The 17436-nt window shown below is 34.5% G+C and overlaps 1 protein-coding gene across 3 annotated transcripts in view; it reads right to left on the bottom strand.

The window, feature by feature from the left end:
• SMC4 (structural maintenance of chromosomes 4) overlaps nucleotides 1-17436 on the bottom strand; it is a 36333-nt gene that overhangs the window by 3847 nt on the left and 15050 nt on the right. For all 3 annotated transcript variants that reach the window (XM_004755663.3, XM_013057784.2, XM_045088570.1), the window contains 12 exons: nucleotides 16762-16902; nucleotides 15891-16041; nucleotides 14549-14713; nucleotides 12364-12597; nucleotides 10316-10501; nucleotides 8925-9086; nucleotides 6106-6331; nucleotides 5945-6024; nucleotides 4968-5120; nucleotides 3701-3827; nucleotides 1501-1690; nucleotides 154-298 (listed from right to left, as the gene is read on the bottom strand). In XM_004755663.3, coding sequence (XP_004755720.1) covers nucleotides 154-298; nucleotides 1501-1690; nucleotides 3701-3827; nucleotides 4968-5120; nucleotides 5945-6024; nucleotides 6106-6331; nucleotides 8925-9086; nucleotides 10316-10501; nucleotides 12364-12597; nucleotides 14549-14713; nucleotides 15891-16041; nucleotides 16762-16902 — 1960 coding nt within the window. The remainder of the gene's footprint in view (nucleotides 1-153; nucleotides 299-1500; nucleotides 1691-3700; nucleotides 3828-4967; nucleotides 5121-5944; nucleotides 6025-6105; nucleotides 6332-8924; nucleotides 9087-10315; nucleotides 10502-12363; nucleotides 12598-14548; nucleotides 14714-15890; nucleotides 16042-16761; nucleotides 16903-17436) is intronic.

Below are 17436 nucleotides of genomic sequence, written 5' to 3'. Positions count from 1 at the left end.
ACAATACTCCTCTTTTTTATTGTACAAATAAATGTTAGTTATAGCTACAAAACTTTTAAGCTATTGAGTCTTTACTGTGTCAAGGTACTGATGTCATATATCCAAATCTTTAAATTGCTTCCAATACCATTCACTTCCATCTCCAAGTCTTACCTCTGCAGCATTTGTGTTCTTTACGACCTCTGCTGCTTTGTCCTCAAGACTTTTTAGTTCTGCTGTTAAATCATCTACTTCTTTCTCAGTGTCTTTTATTTCTCTCTCTGTGCGAAAGACGGAGTCTTGTGCTTTTTTAAGATTTCTAAACAAGCAAAATGATACATTAAAAATGTGCTAACATGGGATTTGTTTTCCTGCTTATGAGAGTTTACCAGAAAACTTCATGAAATTGACAGATTTTACTATCACAGATTTTAAAATTTATGATTTCTGAACCATCCTTGATAAGGTTTTTATGTTATACATACACTTCTGGGATGTATATTTTATTAAACTCTGAATATAAATTAATGAAACCTAAACCATGAAGCAAAGTTGTCTGTTGTATTATTATATTCTTGTCATTTTCTTATCTGATTGGAGATCCTTAAATCTCTACACTCATGAAGTTATACCTTCCAATAGATAATACCTTCCAGTTAGAGCAATGTGTGTTTCCCAAGGACGGGAACAAGGACTTTTTTCCCCCTTAATAAAAGTTACTTCTACTTTGACCAATGTGTTTAGATAAACTTCTGCTCCTAAGAAACAAATGGCTTATTAGTGCTTTATCTACCTTTGAGCCAAAAACACTGGAGTAATTTAACTAGATAAAATTGTAACAAATTGATTATTAAGATAAAAAAGTTATTCACATTTTAACATTTTTTTTAAGATTTTATTTGACAGATCACAAGTAGGCAGAGAGGCAGGCAGAGAGTGAGAGGAGGAAGCAGGCTCCCTACTAAGCAGAGAGCCCAATATGGGGCTCTATCCCAGAACCCTGGAATCATGACCTGAGCCGAAGACAGAGGCTTTAACCCACTGAGCCACCCAGGCGCCCCACATTTTAACATTTTATAAACATGTTTAAGCTTTAATTATCTAGAAACACCAATACTCTAAAAATTGATTTAAAAACAAGACCTATGAATGGTTAAGACAATGGAGTAATCCAATGAACTAAAAACTAAGTTACCAAGACAATTTTGCTAATTCTCCTAGATCTATTTAATAACCATTGAACTACTCTATGCCAGAGAAATAAAACAGATTTTTAGGTGCATACAAGTGGAGAGTTACAGAACTATACTTTGCCAAGGCACATACCTGTTCACCACTTAACACACACACACATACACATCCCCCCACATGGTCATCATAAATGTTTAAAGGTTTCCCTTTACTAAAGTCCTATTAGATAAAAACATGTTAGATAGGGTTACTAAGTAATAGCATACTTTCCAAGCTTTTCCAATATGGAAGCAGGAAGAAAACTGGTTAGGGTTAGCATACATACTCTACCTGTCAGCAGTCTTGATTGCTACTTGAGCTTTAGTAATAGCAGAAGCACATTCATCTAATTGCTTATTTATTTTATCAAGTTTGTCTTGTTGGGCCTTGAGTTTATGGTTATTGATTTCTACAATAATATTGTGTAGTCTTTTAACCTCAGCTTCTACTTTTCCAGCTCTCTCAGCCACGTTGTCATATTCTGAAATAAAAAAAAGAGCTCAATTCACGTTTCTAAGGTTCACACACTATTTCTTACTAGATGTAAATTTTGTCAGTCATAGGACTTAACCTGATGCATGAAAAATTTTAGACATTTGGGGAAAAGTGTATCTCAAAAAAAACCAGAACACACGATGTCAAAACAAATGGTATTATAACCACACATGGTTAAATTCTCTGGCTTAGCCATAGCATAAGCCACTCATTTCTTCTTTTTTAAAAATCATTTATTTATTTATTTAATTTGACAGAGATCACAAGTAGGCAGGGGGGGGGGGGAGTAGGTTTCCCACTGAGCAGAAAGCCCAACGCAGGGCTCGATCGCAGGCCCCCGGGATCACGACCTGGGTTAAAGGCAGAGGCTTTAACCCACTCAGCCACCCAGGCACGCCAAGCCACTCATTTATTAATGGCTTCATGCGCTCAGGCTCTTTTCAAAAATCTTTGCAACTTTTCTCTCCAAGAAAAGTAGCCACTGGAGAGTGATGTACAGGGAAGTGGCATTATGTGACCAGGGCTTTTATTTATTTTTAAAGATTTTATTTATTTACTTGATAGAGACCTGACTTGAGCCAAAGGCAGAGGCTTAACCGCTAAGCCACCCAGGCGCCCCCTGAAGCTGCTTTTAGAAACCATACAAAACCAAGAAAAAGGGGCGTCTGGGTGGATCAGTGGATTAAAGCCTCTGCCTTCGGCTCAGGTCATGATTCCAGGGTTCTGGGATCGAGCCCCACATCGGGCTCTCTGCTTGGCAGGGAGCTTGCCTACTTCCTTCCTCTCTCTCTGCCTCTCTGCCTACTTGTGATCTCTGTCAAAGAAATAAATAAAATCTTAAAAAAAAAAAAAAGCATGTCATCTCTATTAAAGAATGCCATGGGGCAGGGCACCTGGGTGAATGACCAGCTAGCTCTTTGTTTCCACTTAGGCCTATGGCTCCAAACTCAGAGCAGAGTTTGCTTACAGATTCTCTCCTTCTCCCTCCCACCCTCAGCTTGCTCTATCTCTTAAATAAATTAATCTTAAAAAAAAAAAAAAAAAAAAAAAAAGCCTTGGTGCTTAGTAGGACCACAGAAGCCTCCCAAAGCCATCTCATTGTACTCCCTTGGAAATCTAGAAGAACTGCTTGCAGGAAAAGGTACTCAGATTAACAAGGAAGGAAGTAGGAAAATGTAGAGATGCTGAAGAGAGGGGCATCTTGATCCAAGGTTCAGAGACCAAGAAAGGGGAGGTAACCCGGAAATGGGAATGATAGGAAAGAGGCAGTTAAAAGTCTGCTTTAGGGACACCTGGGTGTCTCAGTGGGTTAAGCGTTTGCCTTCAGCTCAGGTCACGATCCCAGTTCTGGCTTTGAATACCGCATATGCAGCTCTTTGCTCAGCAGGGAGAACCTGCCTCTCTCTACCTCCCCCTGGCTCGTGCTCGCTCTCTTTCTCTCTCTGGGCCAAATATATTAAGTATAAGATTAAGAGCATGGGTTCTGGAATCAGACTGCCTTGGTCCTCAATTCCTCTATCACCACATGCTGTATGACCTTAGGCAAATTATATGAACGATTCTGGGGTGCCTAGATGTGTCACTTGGTTAAGTGACTGCCTTGAGCTCAGGTCATGATCCTGGAGTCCCAGGATGGAGTCCCACATCAGGCTCCCTGCTTGGCAGGGAGTCTGCTTCTCCCTCTGAACCCTCCCTCTTCTCATGCTTGCTCACTCTGTCAAATAAATAAATAAAATCTTAAACCCAAAAAACCAAAAACCAACCATAATCCATTCTGTGCTTAAGTTTTCTTAAGTACTTAACAGTACTTAGTTTATAATCTTTTAAGAACAAAACAATAGAAACCATGAAACGGAGACGTGACTTGCACAGAAGTATGTGACTGCTATTTTTATTCTATAAACTGCTACATTAACACTTCAAACATTAAAAGCTTATTTTTAACAATCTCAAAAAAAAAAAGCACGTATGAGCAAGCAAATATCTTTAAACATACCTGTTTTGAAAACACTAACATTTTCTTCTAGTAATTTCTGCTTTTTTTTGTCAGGAGCTGTAGCAAGTACATTAGCTTCAAGTTCCTTAACTTGGACATTCAAATATTCTTCTTGCTCTGATAAACGCTACAGAAATGTTTTAACATTATGTCAATATTTTAACTAATAACATTTGCCTTAAATAGTTTAAAAGAAATAAAGACACTTAAAATCTTTAAGAAAATACTAACAGTAAAAGGGCAGAAAACATGAACAATATAAAACATGAAAATGGCAAACACAGGAAATTTGTAATTCATCACAAAGACGAGTTAAAATGCCATGTTTTGGGTGCAGATTAGCAAACTTAAAATATACTGGAGACTACACCTAGTGTTCAGGCTTGGAAAAACAATTACCTGTATGTTACTTAAAGTTAAACGAATCAGAACCATCTTTTTGAGAACAATTTTATATTATACAATAATGCCTGAAACACTGTAGCCATAGTGGGTAATAATTATAGGAATCTAACCTAATAATTGGACGAATGTATAAAGATATACCTAAAAAGCGTTATTTATTTTGAAGATTTTAAGTAATCGTTAGACCCAACCTGGGGCTTGAACTCACAACCCTGAGATCAAGAGTCTCAGGTTCCACTGACTGAGCCAGTGAGGTGCACCTGTCAAGGGTATTTTAAACACAGCAATATTCATTACATGGAAAAGATTTATCAAATTGTGATACAAACGAAATGCTCAAATGCAGCTGTAAACAAAGTAAATTTATACTGGTTTGGAAAGAAAACCACAATTTACTATGAAAAGTTAGTATGATTCATTAAAAATCTATGTATATATCCACATTTACCATAAACAAACACAAAGACTAAATATATTAAAAGGATATACATAAAAATTAAGTGTGATAATCTGTATATTTTCTGAAAACCACTTTTTTTTTTTTTTAAATAGTGGGTACGCACTGCTTTTCATAATTAAAAAGCACTCTTCTTTGAAAAGAGAATGAACATAAAGGCTTACATAGATGTTAAAGGAAGACTCCATTAAGTATAAATGGAAGCCAAGAATAGCTGTGGTTAGAGCAAAACTGCAACAGGGCATTTATCCATTAGTACTAAGGGAAATGAAATCAAGACACAGGATTTCCATCTAGAGACCCACTCTCCTCCCTTGTATTCTAAAATTATAAGCAAACAACGAAATGCTTCTGCCAAATGTTACCGAATTCCAACAGTTTTAGCTAATATTGACAAAAGAGTACCTGGATGCTTGCAGTAAATTTTTCTAGGGTATTCCTCATTTCTTGTTCATTATGCCTTAACTCAACTACTGCTTCTTCCAGTTGCACTTTTTGCTCCTGGATTTGCATTGCTTTTTGAGAGTCTCTCTGCAACTGTGATTCCATCCTATTTACCTACAAAGAATACCAGAGAAATAAGTTTACTCCATGAGTCATTTCAGATTAGCAGCCAAAACAACCAACGAATGAAGAAAACTGAAACTTGTGATTTTAAAGACTAGAATAAAACCAAAAATCCAGTTCCAATTCACAATCTGAAAGCTTAGGAGACGGTCGAACTGATTTCTGTATCACATTTTAAGTGCTTTATAGTTACCTATTACACCATGAAAATTTTTAAGTGGAAGCATAGCAACTATTTCAAAATATGAGAAAAACAAACAAATAAAACCCAAGATACACGTTTTTGGAAAAAGGTCGGTATCCAGGACATTGAAGTTTATGTTTTTAAGGAATAAAAAAGTATAGTGTTCCAAGGGGATGATGGAACACAAGTTTTTTCTAGACATTTTAACATTCTCATATACTTCTGGTCATGTTAAAACATTCTGAAATAAAATCTGAAAATATGCATCAGAAGTCTTTGCTATAGTTAAATTTTTTTGAAATAGAAAAAACAATTACACACTGCAACAATAATTATATGTGGAAAAACATTAAATGTCAAATGAGTGGTTAAATTATGAAATATCCATATGATCCAAATGTAATACTAGAAAGATACATATGTGGAGCATATATTTTCTAATTAACATGTTTTATTTTTAGAACTTTAGAGGGTTTTATATTTTAAAAAATTCCCAAAGCTTATGTCATTTATACAAAATTCAATCTGTTAACTTAAAATTTGAGTATGCTTAGACTGAATTTTATAGTATGTATGTTACATATCAATAAGCTTAAATAAAAGGTCTGACTGTAATTTTATATATGCTGACCTCTTCTTCCGAGATTTCGACAACAACTGATGAACCCATCCTTCCTTTCATTACTTTGCTTCCACCACCAGTCATTGTACCTATAGAACAGAAGTCAGACTTAGTTGTCTCCCCCAACAAGATTAAATAAACTCAATGCCAGGAAAAAAAATGATTATTACCTGACTGTTCTATGATTTGCCCCTGTAATGTCACCACTCTCCATCTTCTATCTTTTTGATATGCTACTCTTGTGGCTTGGTCTAAATTGTCAGCAACTAAGGTATCCCGTAAAGCAAAGTAAAAAGCCTGGCGAATTTTCTCATCTTTTACTTTTACTAAATCAAATAACCGAGGAGTATTTTCAGGAGTTTGAATTTTGGTCATTTTATTTGCCCACACTGTCATCTAAAAGTTTAAAAAAAAAAAAAAAAGTATCATTTATGTAAATAATATACATATATTTGTATCAGGTAAGATCATGCATACAAGGTTCTGAGTATCTGCATAACTGAATATTATTCTACTATTATTGGAAAAGAGTTACTGTAAAATTCTATTCACCGATGATATATAAAATCTTATGGAACACACACACACGAAACTATTAAACCTAGTATTTCAGCAAATCAATATACAAAAATTAATTGTATTTCTATACACCAGTAATGAATAACCTAAAAATGAGATTTAAAAATTCCATTTGTAAGGTCATATTAAAGAGAGAAAACCTCCAAAACAGGAATTTAACAACAACAAAAAAAAAACAAAGAAAAACTGTATAGTAAAGGCTATAAAATATTATGGTATAGATTCAGACCTAAAAAAAATGGAAGACATCCCCAGTTACTGGACTGTAAAGGTTTAAAATTATTAAGATGGCAATACTACACAAATTGATCTACCGTTCAATGCAACCTGCATCAAAATCCCAGTTACCTTCTCCCCCCCACCCTGAAACTGACAAAATTCATATGGAAATTATAGGGACTCAGAATAGCCAAAACAATCTTGATATCAAAGAACAAAATTCGGGGTGCCTCGGAGGCTCAGTTGGTTAAGAATCCAACTCTTGATCTCAGGGTTGTGAGTTCCAGCCTTGCATTAGGCTCCATGCTGGAGGTGGAGCCTACTTAAGAAAGAAACAAAGGGGCGCCTGGGTGGCTCAGTTGGTTGAGTGACTGCCTTCGGTTCAGGTCATGATCCTGGAGTCCTGGGATTGAGTCCCACATCAGGCTCCCAGCTCCGTGGGGAGTCTGCTTCTCTCTCTGACCTCCCCTCTCATATGCTCTCTCTCTCTCAAATAAATAAATAAAAAAACAAAGAAAGAAAGAAAGAAACAAAGGAACAAAATTAGAGGACTCCTGATTTCAAACTTTTTTTTTTTTTTTTTACAAAACTATAGTAATTAAGACAGTGTGGTCCTAATGCAAGGACAGACATACAGATAAATGAAGAGTCCAAAAATAAACCCTTACATTTATGGTCAGTTGATTTTTGACAAGGATGTCAAGTAAATTCAGTGGGGAAAGAATAGTCTTTCCAACAAATGGTGCTGGAACAACTGGACATCCACATACAAGAGTAGAGTTAGACCCTTTAACACAGTATTATAAAATTAAAATGGATTAAAAACCTAAATGTAAAAACTAAAGCTATAAAACTCACAGAAGAAAACAGAAGGTCAACCACCATGCCCTTGGATTAGTAGTAGTTTTAGGTATGACACACAAAACACAAGAATCCATATTAAAAATTTATCAAAATTTTTAAAAATTATGCTTCAGAAGAAACCATCAAGAAAGTGAAGACAACCTACAGAATGGGAGAAAACCTTTGCAAATCATACATCTGACAAGAGATTTGGACCCAAAATACAGAAAGACTCTTACAACTTAGTAAGACAAATATACCAGTGAACAAATGGGCAAAGGATTTGAATAGTTCTCCAAAGAAGATAAATAAGCACATGAAAAAATAATAAGCACATGAAAAAATATTAACATTAAGCAATCAGGAAATGCAAATCAAAACACAAAGAGAGGGGTGACTGGGTGGTGCAGTGTTCAATTCTTGCTCTCAGTTCAGGTTTTGATCTCCGAGTCGGGAGTTCAAGCCCCATGTTTGGGCTTCATACAGGGTATGGAGACTATTAAATAAACTGAAAGCTTTATACATTATGGGTAGTACATGGTACAGCAGCAGTGGGAAATTTGTAAGTTTCTCAAAAAGTTAAACAGTTAACAAATAACCCAGCAATTCTAATCCTAGGTATTAACCAAAGAGCTAAAAACATGGGTCTGCACAAAAATCTGCATATGAATGTTCATGGCAGCATTACCCATAAAGTCAAAACATGGAAAAAACACAAATGTTCATCACTGATGAATGGATAAACAAAAGGTGGCACATCCACAGCTTGGCAATAAAAAGGAACGAACTGTTGATGTATCCTACAACATGGATAAAATTTGAAAACCTAAACTAAACCACACACAAAAACCTATATATTGAATGATTCCATTTATGCAGAACACCCAGAATGGGTAAATAAAAAAGCAGATTTTAAGTTGTGGGGGGTGGGTAACTATGAATGAGTAGATTTTTTTTTTTGGAGAGAGGAAAATATCCTGGAATTAGTGGTCATGGTTTAACAACCTTGTAAGTACACAAAAACCCACTGAACTCTATACTTTAAAATGGTAAATTTTATGATATGTGAATTTTATCGCCATAAAAGGTTTTCGGTTTTGTTTTTTTAAAAGTAGTTACTGACAATGGAAATTAAAAAGAGTTACCAGTCACTCTAATATTGGAATATATATTCATTACAAGGTTTTTTCCTATAACCATATGTCCCTAGGGCCTAAAATAATCCTCAAAATATTTCCGGTGTTCACTAAATAACTATAAAGAAAACTAGGGTTCAAAAACCAAAAAGTAGTTTTCACTTTAAAATTAAATTATAGGTAATTATAGGTAGCTTATTATGAATACCCACCTTATCCAAACCTATAAAGGTTGCAACTCCAATATTTTGTCTTTTAAGGAAGTTCACACAATCTTGGGCTGTATCAATAGAATCAACAACAATGTAGTCTAATGCATGACAACAGGAGGAAATAGCAACATCATATTTTTCATCAATTGCTCCTAAATCCCCCTAATAATTAAGAGGAAGGGAAAAATTCAATGCATAATCAGTAGGAAATTAGGCACAGGATCATCACAATTTCTACAGACCTTTCATTACTTTAACTTGAAAAACTACTTATGTATGGTATAAATAATATAAAAAAGGTACACAATGAAAAATATGTGTTCTTCTCAACCTTCCCCTTCTGCAAAATCAATTAGTTTTTAATGTACCTTCAAAAAAATTTAGATATGCAGAATTTGATTTTTTAATGAACACAAATGAAAAGCACTGTTTGTTGCATGAAAATAATGTGAAGAGTTTAAAATCTTTCAACCTTAAAAGTACTATGGCATAAACTAAATGCTAAAATAATAACATTTTTAATTATTGAAAGCCAGCTAAGATTATTTAAGTCCTGATGAAACACATTTGCCTACATATCTATTAATCAGCCATTAAGCAGCGTCCACAGACTAGACTTTTCCATGAGAGCAAAAGAATAGAATCAGATTATCTCCCAAGAAAATCAGGTGGAAGTCACCTGACACAAAGACATGGAAGTAACCACGCTAGGTAATTTTCATTTGCCCTTATGAATCATTCTTTTTCTGCTTACTTCTCTGGAAGGTTGACTCAGGAACTGCACTAATTGGTACCCTTAGTTCTCTAGCTTTAGAGAATGTGAGGTATCAGCTCGAGATGGCATGGTAGAGATGAAAGGGGCTGAAATATTTCCCCCATTCCCTCCTGTCAGCCTCTAGCCATGACTATAGTTCCCTTCCCTCTTCAAGTTCAGGGGCAGTAATGGTCTCCACTACTGCTAATCTTGGGTTTCTATATTACCCCTTGTTGATTTCCCTACATTCTAGCCACACCCTTCAGTAAAATGGTATAAAACACAAAATTTATCAAATTCTTGTTTATTAAAAAAAGAATGAAGTGGTTTTGTTAAATTTCCTTATCACAACCACCTAGTTTTTTTCTTGGTAAGAAAATGATAGCTATCTGAAACTAAAAAAGAAAACTTTTAATCCATACCCATAACCCATGAGATAATCCATACTACAAAAGAATTTGATCAAGCCTAAAGAGCAAAGTGTTTAAAAATCAATGTCTTTTAAAACTAAAATAAATGTTATTTCATGTACAATAACTTAGCATTACAATAACTTAGCATTCTTTAAGTCAAAGGAAGAAAATTATTTACAATTGTCTTTAAGAAATATAGTCATTGCCAAATAAATCTACTTTACCAATCTTCCATATATTCCTGGAATCCTGCCAGATTTTTTTTCTTGAATTATTGCATCAAGGACTTTCCCCCTACTTCGATTCATTGCTAAGGAACTCTTTGCTTCTTCAACTTTTTGAAAAAGATCACGAACCAAACTTTTAAATTTTATTTCTTCTTGTGTAAGTTTTTGAAGTTCTTTTTCTTTCTAAAAGTATAAAGTGAAGAAAATGAATCCTAGAAGCATATGCCCAACCACAGCACAGAATTAGTTGTAATGCCTCATAAAAAAAAGGAAAGACCAATAAAAATCACTTGAACCAGAACTAAACTTCCATCTTGCAACTGTTGAGGCTAGGTTTGAAAATATGGATCAGTTTTCATTTTAAAGGAACATAAAATTATTTGAGTGAATAATAAGGAACGTGAGTGTAGTATGGTTCTGGTAGTACACTGACTGACAGAATTAGTTGAGCTATGGCTGTGGAAATCCCAGCTTGGCACCACACAGCTATGCAAAAGTGTGTCTTAATTCTTTAAAAAATTATTTTATATATTTGAGAGTGAGAGAGAAACCATGAGAAAGGGGAGGGTCAGAGGGAGAGGCAGACTCCCCACTGAGCAGACAGCCCAATGTGGGACTCAGTCCTGGAATTCCAGGATCATGACCTGAGCGGAAGGCAGACACTTAACCGACTGAGCCACCCAGGTGCCTCAGTGTATCTTAATTTTTAATGTCCGCACTAATTAAAAATGGACCTTGGTACAGCACCCAGAATACAGGTTAGTAGACAGGACTATGGTTATATACTGTGCTTTGCATTCTAAATAATGACAGATTTTTATATTTATTATATATATATATATATATATTTTTTGTTTGTTTTTAAAAAACCACAGCCCTTTAAAAAAAGATTATTTTAGAGAGGGAGAACATGTCCCATGAATGGCCGGGGGGGAGGGGTGGGTAGGACAGAGGGAGAGAATCTTCAAGCAGACTGCCTGCTGAGTGTGGATCTCCCCCTCCCACTTGCAATTCTATGCCATGATCCATGAGATCACAACTGAGCTGATACCAAGAGTTGGATGCCCAACTGACTGAGCCCATCCAACTGCCCCCAAAATGCAGTTTTGAAAGGGAACATGGTAAATGAACAGTACTACTGCTACAAAAATGTCAGGCTGCCAACAAGAGGAACCATACACATGGATACAAAACCCCAATCTCTGTTTCTCAATCTCTTAAGTTAGAGCAGCCACTTTTTCCCTGACATTCTCCCTATCTCCCGGCTTTAAAAATATTACCTCTATTATTAGTCATGGTGTCAAGTAAAAGCTTAAGTTATAAACATTAATTTATCCCCAAATAAAATGAATCACCAACAAGACAGAAGTGGTCACTGGATATAATTCTACATTTTAATTCTAACTGGCCATGAAATTCCCTGATGACCAAATGGTGTACATTTACTAAAATAAAAAGGTTTTCAGTATAATTCAACTTCAAACAGCATTTTGTATTGCCATCTTACCCAATGAGGGTCTCCAAATTAAAGCTGTGAAATTCCTTAGAGACCTAGTTCACTCAAGGATAAGGAGGGGAACCTAATAAAGAACTAAGATAGATATCTTAATTTGTTTAAAACAGTATACAGTCCCAACAACGACAACAAAACTATATCCTTAAGTTCAAAATCAGAAAAAAATACTAAAATATATATAAGAATGAATATAGAAACCATCTATTTAGGTTTTTCATTTACCCCTGCGAAAGTGGTCTACATTTAGATTTAGGGAAACACAAACTTCCTTTTATTTCTGTGGGAAATAATGATGGCAGTGGCAGTGTTATCTATTGTTTGACAATTCTGGGGAGAATATAGTTCCTTGATAGACTCAATTCACAACTAACTCCATTCTTTTGGGGAAGATTACAGTAAATGAAAAAAGTAAATCTAAATATATCAGTCACTTCAGATGTTTAAATTAGAAAATATATATATAATGTATGAATTGATAACAAGGGTTGATAAAAAATATTTCAGATGAAATACAGAAGCGAAGATTTACCTCCTTTAATTCCAGTTCAGACTGAGGGAGTCTTGCTTCTATTTCTCTGATTGCAGCTTTCCTCTCTTTGAGAGTCTCAGAAGCTGTAATTAGAGCTTCCTTGGCCTTACTTAATTGAGACACTGCAGTATTATGACGACTGAGATAGATATCAAGTTCTGATTGGGCAACATCCATCTTTGAACGAGCTTCATTTACCAATTTGCTGAAACCCATAAGTTCTTTTTCTCGACTCTGTTAAAATATGATGGACTCCATTAAATCCGAAATACATTTTCAAAGCTAAGCTGAAATGGAAACCATACATGTTGACTTCGCCTTTAGAGATTCTATAAACATAATACAAAAAAATAATTTTTACAGTTGGAATTAGACTAGTAGTTTTTGCCTAGTGGCCAATGTTCACTATACATAAAGTCTCTTCCCAACTAATTTCACAAGGGCTTAATGGACTAGATGTAAATATGCTCATTGTGAAGATTAAAACAACAAAAAAAGAGTGGTCCAAAGAAAAACCCAAGTCTAAACTCTAGATCCATGGTCTTTCTACACTACTTTATCTCAAATGGTAATAAGGTATAAGGACTATTGAGCAGAAAGTTTCCTCAAGTATATTTATATTGAGAATCTTTGTAAATTTTAGAGGGTAGGCCAGGTAATCCTCAATACCAGTGATTATTTGACAAGTGAACAGAAATTATGGGCTACTATAACTGACTGTGTAGAAAGGATCTATATATTAGAATAATGGCAAATGAAAGGCCCTTACAAAAAGCCCAATCCTTCCCTTTCACACATAAGGGAAAAGGCCCAGGACCATGGGTTATGTGCGAAGTCATCAGATCATCAGTTTAAATGTTTGATGGTGAAAATCATGCACACTAACATATATACACACTGCTCATGATGTTCTAGGCCTATTATGAATGTTATGTATGAATTCTTTAACATAATGATTTCATGATGTACTATCAATGTTCATTTTGAAGAAAATGAGATCAATTTAAATACTTTGCTCCAAGTCATACAATCAGTCTTAAATGGTAGAACCTCTATTTTCAGCTACTATATTATGTTGAGGAATGAAGAAACTTGGATGTATGTCCTGGCTTTGTCATTAACCCACGGTGCCAAGACACAGAGAAATACTCAATATGCATTAGATGAGCAATTGTGAAAATCTGTATCCATAAAGTACTATATCATAAAAGCTTCTGCATTATCTACTGCCATTTTAACACTTTGGCATCCTACTTGTAAATGTTTGTAGTGCAGCATTAGAACATGCCTCTATTCTAAAACAGAATCTACTAAATCTTTAATTTTAAAAAAAAACAAAACCCAAGAAAACTTTACAGAGATATACAAAGTTTGTACAGAAGTCTGTAACTTATGTATGTAAGCCTTACATATCTATATGAATTTACTATATAACATAAGTCAATTCAACTCAATTACTAATTTCTACTCAGTTTTGTCAAAAGTTGTGAATATAAACAAAGACAGCTAAACTCTGTGCTTTATATATACTCTTCTTGGGCAGATAAGATATCAATATGACCACCTCACTCTCATTAATAAGGTGCAAAATAGCTAATGTTTATTATTTATAGGTACTTTATGTGAGAATATGTACATTTTATTTTCACGAAGATTCACAAGATGGTTAGTATTTTCTTCCATTCTGAGAAGAGCACTTGGGAGACATAACCCATGCAAGATCAGAGATAATAAATGAATGAAGTAGGATTTCAACCAAGAACTGACTCAAGGGCCATGGTTTCAAAGTATTATACAAGTGTTACAGGAAAAAAAAAGGTAAGTATCAACCTGTGGGTAGTGTGTTTCCATGTTTTTATAGGTACTAACCTATTAAATTATTTTCTTGGTAACTTAGAAGAAAAAGACTATCTGATGAAATTAACAAACTTAAAAGAATGACATATATAACAAAGTATTTAACATCACACATTTCTTGCCATCACCATAAATTCTCATTTAGTTAACTTTTTTAAAAATGGGAAAGTAGAAAACAAAAAGGGAAAAGAGTCTAGGCTGTTTTTAGAAACATTAGATATTAGAAGTCCAAAATTATTCTAGCAGCTCAGTTTTTATTATTATGCAAAAACATTAAGTAAAAAAAAAAACCTCACCAAAATAAATACCAACAGATAAAGAATCTTACCTCTTTTTCCTTCTGAAGCCCCTGTGTTTCCTGTTTAAGGCTATCCATAACTTCTTTTAATTTGTCTTCTTCTTTCTCTTTTTCCTTCTCTAGAGCACTGTTTCGAGCTGTTGTTTCAGTTATGATCTTCTCACTCTTGGCAGGTATACTTTTAAATTCTTCAACCTAAGATGGTAAAATAAACTTATTGGAGCATATGCCTTTAGACTAATATCATCAATATTTGACTTATTTAAAACTATTTCTCAGGGTCCTCTAAGTCTTTGTGGTTTCCTCTGTAAATCAGACTTGAATTAGCTAGCTTTAGCAAATACTTTAACCATTTATTGCATTTCTGTGTTCTCAGTTTAATAGAAAAGCTAATTCTATGAATTCCTCATTTGTTAAGGAAGAAAATCCTCCCTAGCTGGCCATCAGGTCTTTCTTCCTTCTGCTCCATTTTCAGGCTGTAATTACCCTTTTTCACCAATTAATACACTCAGAATATATGGAATTCCCAGACTGTCCCTCACAGAATATTGCAATTTACCATAGATTACTTTTATACCCCTGGCCTCCCTGAAATCTTAAAATCTTTCATGATACCCTTCCAAAGTTACCATGTAGGACTAATACCTTATTCCATTAATACCTTTTGATAATAACCATTTACTGACATATTTTGACTAAAAGCTAATACTTCTCTAAGTTATAGCTGGCTTAGTTGTAATTTAAGGGTTACTCTCAAATCCATGTTTTTGTTTATCCTGATAACCCAGTAGTAGTTCAGTATTTCCCAAAATGATGATCCTCAAACACTGAGTTATTCTCATGCTGAGCATAAAATATTTTGTAAACAAATGTATTTGGAAAAATACAATGAAAGACTTCCAACTGATTATTAGGGACTCCTAAAAAACTGCTTCAAACTTCAGTGTTTTTAAAAAGTTTTAGAATAGCTACTCAGCTCCTTGTAGATTTTGAGTTTCCCTTCTCTTCTTTTCAAGAGGGAACTCCTACTCTGATATTTTCAACTTGATTTTTGTTGGAGGCAGGTAATATTTTTATAAGTCCAAAATATATAACAAAAACATCTCTTTAAACTGTTACCCTAAGAAAAAGAAAACTATTTTGTGATCAAATAGAACTGCTATTTTGGTAACTATTTCCCTAATAGTGTATGCCACAGAAAAATAAGCTCTAAACTCAAAGCCAATGAATGCTATGATTTACTTTTAGAGAAAAAAAATCCTGAAACAGTTATTATTCGGAATCCCAACTCATTCTCTTAAAAATAAGGTCTGGTACATCTACGAAAAATATTGAAAATTAGATCTGATATTCAGATTCTTTGAAAACCTACCTTTTCTTTGTCTTTCTGAAGTTGTTTCTCCAGTTTCTTGGCTTTACTTGAAGCATGTTTTAATTTTTCCTGAACTTGAACATCTTCCAAATCCAGCTGTGTAAATTTTTCTTTGTTTTCCTCAATAAATTTTGTTATTTTATTCAGTTTCCTAGCAAGGAAAGAGAATTATGTCACTATTCTGGATATTCATTTAAAGCCATGTTATATGCCCTGCTGGGACACTGCTACTGTAAACATGTCCAGACTCATACGAGGTGGAAGATCCTACAGCAATCCATTTTCAAACTGCACCTCCCACTTAATTTGAAGGAGCCATTAAGATAGGATTATGAGAGCTGCTTTCCTAAGCTAGCTAGGAAATACATTTTCCAGTGACTATAATGTCAAGGTATAGAAAAAGTTAACCATAAACGTAGGTGAAGTTCATTTTAAAGGAAAAAAAAATCACATGGGTAAGAGATACTGGTGTTACCAAATACCAACAGAGAAAGATCATGATAAAATTAAAAAAAAAAAAATCCTATCTAGAGTAACCTAATTCTACCTCAACTAGATTAGTGGACTGTTTTTTCTTTAGACAACTAATGTGTCAGATTAAATGCTTATTTTCACTATGATGGTTTGAGTTGTGTTCTGCCACTGGGGGGCAGCATCCTCTGCTATTTTAATACCAGTGTTGGACATTGAATTTGTAATAATCAATTGGATGCACTGCAATTAAGTTTATTTTCTGTTTGGAAAAGGAAACCATTTTATATGCTGGCAAAAGCATTACACTTATGTGCTGGCAGTAAGATTATGTATGAACACACACTTAAAAACAAGAACTCAACCCAAATTCTTTTAACACTTTCCAAAAGATTATTACTTCTCTACATCTTTTACAGCTTTATTCTTGGCTTTCATTTCATTTGATAGTATACTGCTCTTCTCATTAATTTTTCTGGTATCTTCATGAATTTTTTCCTTTTGAGTTTCCATTTCAGCAATTCGTTTCTGCAGATCGTAACTAGAAAGAAAGAAAAAAAAAATCAGAAAACCTAAAATGCCATTTCTAAAACTTTATAACTACTTCTGGTAAAACCAGTTGTTTTTAAAGTATTCTTTTTTTTTTTTTTTAAAGATTTTATTTGAAGAAGAGAGAGAGAGAAAAAATGAGCAGGGGGGAGGGGAAGACTCCCTACTGAGCAGGGACACTAATGTGGGCCTCCATCCCAGGACCCTGGGATCAGGACATGAGCTGAAGGCAGATGCTTATCTGACTGAGCCACCCAAGCACCCTGTGTCTAAAGTATATTCTTAGCTGCAGTCAATTTACCATTACTTAGGGCTAGGGGAGGGGGAGAGACAGGGAGCACTAGAGGATAGACCTGAGGGTCAAAGCTAGAATTAAGGACAAAATAGGTTCCATATAGACACAATTAGGCTGGCTATTACATGAATTATATATATATAATAATTATATGTATAATCATTATACATATATTATTTAATATATATTATTATGAATTATAGAGAATACATATGTAGAATTATTAAGTAT

This window comes from Mustela putorius, unplaced genomic scaffold (genome assembly GCF_011764305.1).
Source record: "Mustela putorius furo isolate JIRA1106 unplaced genomic scaffold, ASM1176430v1.1 tig00003834_pilon_pilon_pilon, whole genome shotgun sequence".
Lineage (NCBI taxonomy): Eukaryota > Metazoa > Chordata > Mammalia > Carnivora > Mustelidae > Mustela > Mustela putorius.
The sequence above is the reverse complement of the archived record's forward strand: the minus strand, read 5'-3'. Positions and strand labels throughout refer to the sequence as shown.